The sequence below is a fragment of the Pleurodeles waltl genome, chromosome 8 (genome assembly GCF_031143425.1).
Source record: "Pleurodeles waltl isolate 20211129_DDA chromosome 8, aPleWal1.hap1.20221129, whole genome shotgun sequence".
In the NCBI taxonomy this organism is placed as follows: domain Eukaryota; kingdom Metazoa; phylum Chordata; class Amphibia; order Caudata; family Salamandridae; genus Pleurodeles; species Pleurodeles waltl.
Window position 1 is genome coordinate 1,159,943,209 of NC_090447.1, and position 12,466 is coordinate 1,159,955,674.

At 42.0% G+C, this 12,466-nt stretch overlaps 1 protein-coding gene across 3 annotated transcripts in view; it reads left to right on the plus strand.

Moving 5' to 3' along the window:
- The window catches only part of RUBCNL (rubicon like autophagy enhancer), a 136,011-nt gene that overhangs the window by 110,615 nt on the left and 12,930 nt on the right, over nt 1–12,466 (plus strand). For 2 of the 3 annotated variants that reach the window (XM_069205391.1, XM_069205390.1), the window contains 2 exons: nt 3,802–3,955; nt 7,647–7,737. In XM_069205391.1, coding sequence (XP_069061492.1) covers nt 3,802–3,955; nt 7,647–7,737 — 245 coding nt within the window. The remainder of the gene's footprint in view (nt 1–3,801; nt 3,956–7,646; nt 7,738–12,466) is intronic. The other variant, XM_069205392.1, reaches the window with a different exon arrangement.

The window sequence follows — 12,466 nt, forward strand, 5'->3', positions numbered from 1 at the left end:
CACTTATCCTCAAGTATCCCCCATTTACTGACTCATCAGTGTCCCACTTCATAACCCAGCAACCCAACTGGCACCAACTCCTCCATGTATTTGATCTATCTAAATTGGTGTCCAAGAATTGTAAAGAACCATTGCTCTGTATTGATCTTAAAATTGAGCAAACTACTAAGCTATGGGCAACCGTGGTATCTTATTAACAAAAAAACTGTGTTCCCAAAAGGAGCGCTTTATTTTGTTAATGATCTGTTTCCTTGCACACCAAGAATAAGATCTCAATCAGAATGTATGCTCTTAAGTACTGGATTAGTATAGTACAGCCATAACTGTGAAACAAAACATCACTTTATATTCTATGGGAAGGAGGTGCTGATTCACAAACATCTACGTTGTTTGGCAGGTGCCAGAGATCCTGGGGTAGCTGGGGACAGTAAACTAGAATGTTAATAAATAATGGTGGAGGAGGTATTGATGCCTTTTCAACTTTTTTGTAATCTGGGGGAAAGAGGATGCAAGTCTGTCCTTCAGCAGGAAGTTTATACAGATCCGTTGTGCTTAGCTTGCAATTGCTTGTTTTCTGTCTTTCTCTTTTTCACTCCTGCATTTCCATTCCTGGCTTCTGAGGCAGTATTGGCCTACTGAGATGGGGGCTCTTATTTTCTGTCTGGGTAGGTGGTGATCTGGTTGTACTTCGAGTGTTGAGGTGGGCAGCTAAAGTATAACACTGTTCATAGACGTCATCTGGGATCCCTTTCTGTAGATACTGTCTACCAGTTCAGAAGAAGAGCTGAGACCTAGTTCAGGAAGGGTTGGGTTTTTTTTTCTGCAGGGGAGGTATAGCTGGTACCAGGCTTTCTAACTTTTCTTGGGTGATGTGGCGGCTCAATGAGACCATGCTTTCAAAGGAGAATCTCTGAATTGTGTTTTGACAAATTGAGGTGCTGCTGATCTATCTAGCTTTATATCAGAGAGCCACCCCTGGCTCAATCTTTTTGAGTGAGGCAGACTTCGATTGGGTGGATGCCATTACTTGTGTAGGCTTTCACGTAAACTTGTGTGCAATGGTATACTCCGAACAACTCCTTCTGTAGGTTGAAGCTCGGAACAGCATATTGTTTCTCTGGCACTCCACGTGCTGCTGGCATTTGCTTTGATGTGTAGGTGTTAACATCGAATAACTGCAGACAGTTGAAAGAATGGAAGAAGGTCAGCTGTAAAAGTGTGTTAATAAGTTACATGCCAATCAATGAAATGTTTATCAGTTCTTGATAGCCAACTGAGTCGAATGCTACAAAACTATTGAGGAGGACCAGGAAGCAACAGCACTGATTGTCTTTGAGCAGAGCATTATCAACATGTTCTGCTGCAAGTTCTGATTGCAGATTGATATTTGTGCAGGAAGAGTTGGTGTTTACTGGACTTTCTTTCAAGAATTAGCTTTCTGAGGAAGGATAAGTGGATGATGGCTCAATGGTGGCTTTTTTCAGTGGCCGGAGGAGCTGTCCCATTTTGAATATAACGTAGAACATGCATTGTGCTCGCTAGGTATTGAGTGTGTTGCAGAATATTGCAATGGTATTCCTGGAGAAGGTGTTTATTTTGGTTGGTCGGATGAATTCGCAAATGGTGACTTTAAAGATTTTGGGGACATTGAGTACAAGTTTGGTTCAATTAAATGATTTGCATTGAGAAGGACTGTTGTTGCTTGCTTGTTGTCTGATCTGTTGTGACTGTCCCCTTTTGAATCCACTACTGTCTGTCATTTAATCCATTAAGTAAGCAGTATTCCACCATACAGTTTCCAGTAATTTGAGCCACTGTTATCCAGGTGACTGACGTATTAGCTGCATGCCTCCTTCCTGGTGACACTAATGCAGAGTGTCTGCATCTGCCTTGCTCCTGTCCTTTAACTAACTACTTTATATTGGCAAAAAGGCAAACCGGGCTGATCATAGCGCATGCTCTGTTCCTTAAACTTCATTTAATATCAAATGTGTCCCATCTGGTCATGTTGCTTTATCCACCTTAAGGTTTTAAAACATTTTCAAAACTTAGTTTTTAGAGTAGGCTAACATCCACCTCTCCCATTTTCGTTGTACTGAGTCATCTATTGCCACTCATTACTCTCTGAACATTAGGCAAACATTTTTCCCCCTTTTCCCTGTGTACATTTTCTTGGAATATTTTCTTCATGTGCCTTGGCCTTCGTTGATGGCTTTCAGGCTGCTCTGGGTTAAAAAAGTTTGCTTTTATCCAACATTTGCTGTATTTCCTGTCCAAGGTTGACCTTTTTATCCTGATTGTCTATGCCCGTTTTGGCCCTACCTGCTCAAACTCCGCCTTTTGTCTCTTACTAAGGTGAACTTTGCAAAGTTTGCATTCTGTATATTTTGGGATTCTAAGCACTAATAATTGTTATATGTCTCTGCTACTATTTGTACTTGCATTTGAACTAGATCCCAAAAAATATCCTGTTTCTGAGCATTGTTTTTCAACCTCCCCTCTTCCACCCACGGATTCAAAGTGTAAGATTCCTGCTCCTTGTTCAAAATCCAGATTGGGGCTCCAGACTAGAGCTGAAAAGTGCATTAAATTCAACACAATTAATTGCGAGCTAAAGCTCTAAAAGTTGTCTGTAGATTGCATCAAGATGAATGGAATCCCCTAGTACCTTTCAGTGGGCTGACCTAGAGAGTTAACACCTTCCCCTTTTGCAGTATGTTTGTTTTGTCTTAACACTGCACTTAATGTTCCGCCCCATTCACCCTATTCTTCCCGAAACATACATATTCTGTTTGGTAATTCTCAGTCATTTATATACTCTTACCAAATGGGCCGTAGAGCACTGCACAAAAAAAATTATATGAAGAATAAATGATTCACTAACAAGAAGGGTATTATTAAAAGTCTGAGGAATATCAAAACAGTGGCTTCAGCCACATTGTTCCCATTACAAGTAGTGTTGTTTTGTCACTGAAACCTGTAGATCTGTTATTAGCCCAGCTGTAATAATGGGAACCTCTTAGCATGGTATTATCCTTTCATTGTTTCTACTGTTTTCCCCCACTTCAATTTCACGTTTGATGGTCTTTAGTCCTCATGAGATGTTTTGGACAGTCAGTTTTTAACCTGGTATTCAGCCATTTACGGAGGCGCATCTAATAAGTCTGCTAGTTTACCCTACTGCTTAAATATTTGTAGTTCTCCATCCTACTCCTCCTGACAACTTGTATTGAATTCACCTTGTGAGATGGCAGTGGAGAAAGTGATATGGAGGAATATTAGTTTTCCTTGGCTAAAGGAGGGGTTAGGTTTTCAAAGCGCTCAATGGGTTCCAAAGCTCATTTGGCTGGACTCCACACTAGCCAGTCTACTATGTAGCATCCTAGAAGTTTGAGGATCCACATTGCATGGATGCATGGAATACATGTATGGTTTGCAACTAAATCGTAATCCTACACCGACTAGTCTCCAGAACGTGTTCCTTTGGGTTTGTACTACAGCATTGAATGCCTACACAACTAAATAGTTGGGTGACAGCAGCGTAACTTGTATGCTACTTGTCCCACTGTCCTGTTCCTGTAAAGATTCAGACTTTAAAGCATGGTTTTGTGGGATAAATGTAATTTTAGATTTGCAAAATGCAATGACTCCTAAGTACACCCGGATGTTTTTTCACTAGTGTGATCATTAAACGTCATTCATTACATCTCCGTCTAGGAGTTGTCTAATGCACCTGTTTTGATAGCTGGTGGATAACGTAGAACTGTTTGTGATTAGAATCCTATTTTTTAAACTCTGCAGCACATTGGAAAAGTTTGAGCAAGTGTCCTGTAACCTGACTGAAGAGCAGCACCTTTTCTCACTGGATGATCTTGTACAAGTGAAACGTGGACTTTTGCTTCCTGTGCTCAAAGATCTTGTGAAAACATCTATGATGCATGTTCAGAGCTGTGAGGTAATAAGAACACTTTTCAGACTATAAACCCGAACTGGCTGCACATATTTCTTTTTGATGAATTAGTTTTTAGAGGGTAACTGTCTACACATTTTTCCTGATGGGGCACGGTCTCTTAATCTGGTCTCATACTCTCACATCCTCTGTGTTAATCTGGGGAAAAATACTAACAAATTACGTATACGTTGCCCAATTCTCTATGGGCAGGGTTGTGGTCTACTCTTGTCAAGTACAGCAGCTCTCCTTCTGAATACTGTGTGCTAAATGCAGGGATACTTGCTTTATCTTCAATTAAAAACCTGAACATGGTGTCCTAAGCTGTGATAGAGGAAAGTGCACGTCTTTTACGTAAAGATGGTTATTAAACTGGCTGGCGAGGTTATGGCATGACTATCCATGCTATTACCACACATGTAATACCACATATTGACCTTTACGAATGACATAACAAAGTGGAACTTTATCACACATTTGTGGATACACTTTTCATATGCTTGAGTATGTTTGTATATAGAAGCTTTATTTTTTGTAATTAATTTTACTTTGGGGTAACTTCCAACACCCTTTTTATCTGTATACCTTCCTTTACCTCTACCCATCCCTAAACTTTAAAATAACCCTTACCTACCTTTACCTCTACCCACCCTAAATCCTAAAATTAGTCTTTCCTCCCTTCACCTCTACCCATTCTTCAACACTAAAATTACCCTTGAATCGTCCTTACCTCTGTTAGACCTGGCATCCTTGATGTGGTTTCTCCCTGACTTTTTGCCTCCTGACCTCCTGTTTTGCTGACTTCCTTTTTGCTTAAGGATTATGGGCACTTTACCACTGCTGACCAGTGCTAAAGTGTATGTGCCCTTTCCCTAAACCATGGTAACATTGACCTACCCACCATTGCATATTTAATTTACTTGTAAGTCCCTAGCACTGCACAGTGCAGTACATGTGCCATGGGCATTTAAGTTAAATGCTACTAGTGGGCCTGCAGCACTAATTGTGCCCCCCACCTTAGTAGCCCTTTAAACATGACTTAGGCCTGCCATTGAAGAGCCTGTGGATGCAGTTTTAAACTGCCATGTCAACCTGGCAAGTCGACCTACTTGCCAGTCCAAAACCTTCCTTTTTAATTAGTACATAACCTTCCTTTATAATTAGTACATATAAGACACTCCTAAGATAGGCTCTGGACAGCCCCAAGGGCAGGGTGCAGTATATTTAAAATGATAGACATGTACTTTTATGGTTTACATGTCCAAGTAGTGTGAAAAACCTACGTTCGCTTTACACTACTGCAAGGTCATTTCTCTCCCATAGGTTAACATTTAGATTGCCTCATTACATTTTATAAGTATAATTTCCACTTGGCAGCAGATATATATTTTAAGTTTGGTGTCTCTGGACTTGCAACATGAATTCAACTTCACCAAAAGTTGGGATTTTAAATTGTAAGTCTGAAAATGCCACTTTTAGAAAGTTGGCATGTTCTTACTTTAACCATTCTGTGCCACTACCAGTGCCTGGAAACACATCTGGGTGGGTGACCGCTGGGCTCTTGTATGTTCCCTCTAGACAGTCACACATACAAGAAGCTGAGGTGTGCCATTTACATCCTGATGGCCCACAACCAGGGTAATGGGTCTTCCTGGGCTGGATGGGAGGGAGGGCCTGACACTTGCACCTTAGTGGGGCTGTGCATGCCACCACTCAAAGAGCTCCATACCCCCCTGTAGTGTGTCTGGAGCCAGGGAAGGAAGAGCCGGAACTTTGAGCACTTCAAAGGTCTCCCCAGCTTCAAAGGCACAACTGGATATAAGTATTGAACCCCAAGCCCCACCAAGTCAGTAAACTTCTGGACACAATGGCATTCTGCCAGGAAGGACTGCTGTGCTGCTAAAGGGACTGTCACTGCCAGACTCCTGCTGTGCAGTACCTGCCATGCTGCACTCCTTGCTTGGGAGTGAGAAGGACTGGACCTGTATCTCTACATCCCAAGACCCAAAATGACTCCAAGGGCTTGCTGGCCTGCGTCCTGTTCTGAAGTCTCATGAACATCAAAGACTTTACTCCACTCTGCTACAGCTTATGGACTGTGAGTCCTACCATGCCAAGTGGTGCCAATCCAGTACCTGGGCCCATAAATGTGGGTCCTGCAGCTGTGTTCTACAGAAATCCATACATTGCTGTCACACTGATGATCAGAACTGCTGCATCTCTCCTCAACGCATCGCAGGACTTCACATCACCGAGTATGTAGCTCAGGATCGACGCATCGCTGTCATCCCCAGAGGATCACCCTCACATTGCCAATTGCGCAGCTCATCGACTTCATCGCAGACGGTTTGATGCTGCACCACTGCTTGAGGATCGACGAATGCACAGCTCGACAATACCTCCCCGACTGCACAGAACAGGACTGGCGCACCACCATCACATAATCTCCTCTGTTTCTCGCATCAGATCGTCGACATCAGCGCAAACTCTCCATACAAGGTTCTCTTCCAGCAGGCCAAGGTTGGTCCCCTTAGCCGGTCCCCGTAGCCAGCCCCCACTCCATTGTGGTCGGCCTGGACTTTGGATTTACCCCACTCTATCGCAGCTGGTTAGCCCAGGTTGGCGCTTTATGCTTCTAAGCAATACACTTACATTTAATCTTTAAAAATTCATATCTCAACTTCAATTTATTGGATTTATGTTGTGTTGGTTAGTTAAATTAATCCCTATTTTTCTAACCTGGTGTAGATTATTTTTGGTGTGGTGTTTTCAATGTTTTACTGTATTAAGTGTTGCACAAATACTTAATACATTGCTTCCTAAATTAAGCCTGGCCGCTCTATGCCAAGCTACCATAGGGTGAGCACGGGTTAATGTATGGTGTGTAAATGACTTACGCCGACTAGGCTTGTGGTCACTACTTGGACACGGTGCATACCTCTGCCAACTAGAGGCCCAATTTCTAACACTCTACTAGCACCTACCCCACTTTATTTTTAATATAGAATAACATTGTTTCAAAAAGTACTTATCTGTGTGGTGAAGTACTGTACGGCAAAGACTGCAACACTTACCTGAGTGGTAAAGATAAGTGCCTAGTACTTCCTTGCATGCATGGGAATGGGTGAGTGGCAAAGGCTGTTTCTCGACTGGGAATGCATAATTTCTTTTTGTGTGGTTTACATGTGGGTGCTTCCTACTGCAAAATCCATGCATCTTTAGAAGGGAGTGGCCAATTGGTCTCTGGGATTTGTGTTAAACATTTTTTGCCATTTTTAGTTGATTCCCTTCTAAAATTCCATGCTTCTTTTGGCAACTGAAAGATCTAATGGACAATTCATTCTATTGTTTTCAAAAGCCAGCACTGATTCTTGTTATAGTTATAGATGCACATGAACACTGAGGTCCTAGTTCGAGATGAAATACCTAATCCTTTCCTCATTTTACGTGTACCTCTCAAGCTGCTGAATATTGAGGAATTAAACAGGAAATTATACTCTTAATTACAGATTCTTCTGGTAATTCCTTGTTGTTCCTTAATCCCACACCCCCTCAGATAAAATACCTCCGTTACCGCAATTGTGAATTCAGTCTTATTCATCATGGGACCTCTTTATGTGCCCCTAGTGTTTCAAATTGTGAAGGGACAAGGGTTAATCTATGGAGACATCTAAGCAAAGTTTGTTTTTCTTTACAGCTGTGCCAAGCCAAAGGTTTTATCTGCGAATTTTGCCAGAGCTCGGAAGTTCTTTTCCCGTTTCAGACTGAAGTGGTTAAACGATGCAATGGTATGTTTCATCATATTGAACTTTTGAAATTCAATGAGCAGTGGCATCTTTTTACATAGGATAATGGAAGAACAAAATGAGACAAGAAAATTTGCCAGTATTCTCAAATAACGTCCCGATTCCTTAAATCAAGCATCATGCTAGAAACTAAGAGTGGTAGTGAAAAGGTATGTTGAAGAAAATAAGGGTTGAACTGCAAGAGAGAAAGTGCCTTTATAAATGGCTACTTTGTCCTGAGAATATTCTATCCCTTCAAACCTTTTGGGCATGATCTTAAAAGGTAAGCTTCCACTTGTATGTTTAACAAGTTATGGTGTGCACAAACTGCATACCGTTTTGCAGCATTGGAGTTGTTCTCCTTATGGTTGTAGAGTTCTCGGCACGCAGATACTTTGAAGTCGGGCTAAGAACATTGCACACATAAGTATAGGGAGTGCAGAGCTGAGAAACTCAGCACATAGTTTGTGAATTGCATTTTGTCGTACGATTTGTAGTGATATAAAATGTACTACCTAGCGCAGTTTGAGAATTGGGCCCCTTTTGTTTAATCTAATCACAGTTGATGTTGTATAGTTTCCAAGTAGCAACAGAGATATTTGAAAAGCAGCTTAAGCCTGCACCCCAATGAATTTGAGAATTTATCATACAACCACTACCGAGATGCAAAAGAGGGGAATGCCTCAGTCCTTCCCAAAATTTGCCCCCACAACATGCCACCTCTAGATCTGCAGCCTACTAAAGCATAGTTTGTCAGGTAGAATTCTGCACAGGTAAGTGTCTTACAGTGAATACTAGATGACTCATTACTAGGCTAGAAAAAAAAATCTAAATCCTGGCTTCCCCATGTCAAATGTATCCAAGAATCTGCTAACCGGTCCACAAAGCCACTTAGATTTGGGAAATTCAAACTATTATGATGATTCTATTTTTCATTGCTTTTGCCTTTTTTCTAATGATTGTAAAATAACTGTTGTGCTGAATTGTAAGTTGTTTCATAAAATTATTTGCTAAATAAATTGAGTTTGGTTTGCATTGCCCTTGTAAGGAAATCCCTCTTTTTGCATGTCCACCCCAATATTGATCCACCTTATGGAAGGATGCTGCTGTTTTTTTTTTTGACTGAGTGAACCGAGGCCTGCTAACCAGATATCGGTGCCAGTGTTTTGACCCCAGTTCAAATTGATTGTCGAATTGGATGCCCCCAGCTGGCAAGCACTGACTTACTTATAAGTCCCTAGTTTGGTATTATGCTACCCAGGCCATGTAAGGCAGTGTCCACTCGGGGCTGCAGTCCTGGTGTGCCACTCTGTGTGCTGAGATACAAAGTGACTCCCAGCCTGCCACTGCAGACTGGAACAACAGTGTTCACACAGCCACCCTGTCCCTTAACAATATATATATGTCTCCCCCCTAAGGAAGGCCTGTAGACCCCTATAGCAGGAAGCTGTATTTTGTTAAGTAGGACATATTTATTAATAGCTTTACATCAACACTTCTAAATTGTCATTTTGGTGTGGATAACATTAGTAACCCCATTGGTTCACACAGGGTTACTGTTTGGCACCCCAACCAGGCTAACTCCTGAAATGGACTATCTAACTGGATCATGTAAGGTATCAAATTAATCATGGCATTAAAATCGACCTGATGCAAGGTTGAATTTAATATCACAATTAGAGTTTAGCAATTTTTAGAAAGTTGCCACTGTGTATTCCAGCAAGCACAGCGCCTCACAAAGGCCCTAGAAAACACAGCTTTCTGACCTCCTGGGGAGATGAGAAGGACTCCCAGGTCCAGGAACAAAGGAAGTTGCCACAGATCAATGTGCTGCACCTCTCCCAGGATGCCCACTCAGGGTATTATTCAAAAAGGTGAGCTTCAGAGGAAACAGCACCAACACTCCTGAGCAGTATGCCTTTTGTTCCTGCAAACAAAGTGGAGATGGGGCCAAGGAGGGGAAACTCGCCCCCAAACTGCTTTTACAATGGGCGTGTAGCCCTCTGGTAGCCACGCCTCTAGCTCCTAACGACCAAAGAAGGGTTGTGCCATTGTGAAAGGAGCAAGAATGCGCCTCTCGGGGATATCCAGATGCCACACATCACGGGAACTTTGTTACTAGGTAGGTGGGGGACCCAGTAGCCTATTAGTTAGTGACTGTGTGTTCCTCAAATGGCACCATCCTGGGATCAGTATTGCACCCCTAGCACCCTTATCCTCGGATCACGCTGGAATCAGAGAGAGGACAGAAGACTGACTGCCCTGTTGCCCTTGGACTTGCACGAAGAGAGGCTGCACCGTCAGAAGGCCTGCACCTGCTGCACTTTGGGCTAGCAAAATATTTGACCTTGCCTGCGGCTCCTGGCTTGGGGAAAAGTTAATTTCAAGCCCCATCCTACAGCAGTGACTCCAAGGATCAGTCAGCTGATCTCCTGGAACCAGCTCCAGGAACACAAGAGCTGAAGAAGCCCAAACCGACAAGTTGGTATCCACCGCAGATGTTTTGCTGCTACTAGTTGCCGGGCACCAAGCGTACACATTCCAAGATAGCCAAAAGTTCTCCCCAAGTCCTCCTGACCTGGGAGTGCTACCAAGTCCATATTTGTCACACCCAAGGGACACATGCCCCATTTAAGAATTTCATCCCAACTGACTAGGAGCCCAACATCGGCTGACCTGCTATTGCAACGTAGAAGACTTCAAGGGACCCCGATCTGTGTGGGTACCCCCCAGCCCACTTCACTTGTGGACTGAGGGGTCCCCACAAAGACACCACTGTCAGCCACACCACAACCCAAGCATCCTTTTAGCAACTTTTGCCTGTGTCCCTCAGCATCAGGGCCACTCCATTCATGTCATTGGATGTTGCCCTGTATAGTTTGGCTGTTGCCTTAAAAACAATCTAGTGGCCAGGTAACTGTCCAAAGTGTCCTCTTTGGTCCCCTAAACCTCAGTCCTGCCAGAATTGGTCGCCCAACCAGCGCACAAAGTAGTAAAACTGTTTCAAACTTTTTAAAAGTTTTTTTGTTGGCCAATGACTGTATGCGGTTGCATGGAAAAGTAATAATATATTCTAAAATATGTATCTCCAAAACCCTCTAGTTAATCTTGCTCATCAGGGACTCAAAAAAAACATAAAAATATAAACTATTTTTATAAATTGCTGTCTTCTTTCTTTAATGTGTTCTGACTTATTCAGTTTGGTGCTGTTAAATGCTTTACACATAGTTCCTCTGCCAAGCCTTACTGCTCGCAGCCACAGCTCCCCAGGATTGAGCTTTTGAGGTTAAGTAAACAAGCCTGACTGAACCCAAGACTGTATTTGTGAGTGTACTGCCTGATAAGGCCCCACAGCCATATTTTATAATACACCTAGATCCTCACAGCCCTGTATTCCCCATGGCAGTAAAATATTTACAGCAACCAAAAATCTTTATTAATCAATGTCCTTACTAGCAGGAAGCGAAAACTAGATCAGTTGAAAGAAAACTTGTATCGTTTAGAAGTGCTTCTTATGCATTCATTGTCGTTGCTCTTTTTTTAAATTAAGGAGCTTTATTCCTCATGAGACGAGATAAAATATTCACCCCTAAAATCATCTCCTTCAGTGCCTGCCATGGCTAACGTTTTACCATGCAACAAATCAACTATGTATTGAAAGATTATTAGAGTTAGTTTTGTTGTAGGGCACAAGCAGACAGATTAAAGACACACATGCAGTTGCAGATAACCTTAGAGGCATGTCAGCATATTAGATAACATTGCTAAATACTGATTTATTTCTGATATGTACTTGAGAAGTTAAGCAGATGAAATTATAGTTCATCCCTTCTGTACATCTATGTTTGGCGGCCAAGTGACAACCAAAAGTAATCAGCATTGGCATAGCCAATAATTCTTTCCTTTGGGATGTTTTGAGTGTTTAGCTACAGCTGTTGGCTCTGCCGGTGTTTTAAAGTTATGTTGTAGAGCTGTGTGGCTGCTGTCTAGCATGTTAAAAACTTGTAATCAATTTTTTTTTTAATTAGTATAATTTAATGTATATATTGAAGCATTGGGGTTAGAGATAGAGACCCTCACCAGTAGTGTAGCTGACACAGACTGTTCTCTGGGCATTGTATGTTTAACACTACGTCGTATAGTAAGGAGTTCCAAACTATATAAATATTGCAATCATTTTTTTAAAGAAAAACATCATAAACACGCACGGATGCTCTTAACACAGCATGGTTAACATGGTGTACATCAAGCCCTACATGTTTGACACAGAAAAGAGTACTCAGTGCGCTGTATTTTTATCACAGCGTTTTTAACACATGGCATGCACCAAGTGCTACATTTTCACACAAGGAGACTGCTCTAAGTGCTTTGTTTAACACTACATGGTACAGTGAGCAGCATCAAAGCATATATTGCTATATTTTTAAAAAGCAAAACATATAAATACACACTGATGCACATAATGTGGCTTGTTTAACACATGGTGTGCACCAAGCGCTGCATGTTTGACACAAGGAGAATGCTCTGGACACTGTATGTTTAACACTAAGTAAAAGGTGAGCTGTACCAAAGCACATAAAAATTGCAATATTTGTAAAAAGCAAAACATTATATACATACACATGGGTGCACTGAACCCCGCTGTTGGTTAACATATGGTGTGCTCCAAGCGCTGCATGCTAGACCCAAGAAGTGTGCTCTGGGGGCTGAATATTTAACGCAGCATGGTTAA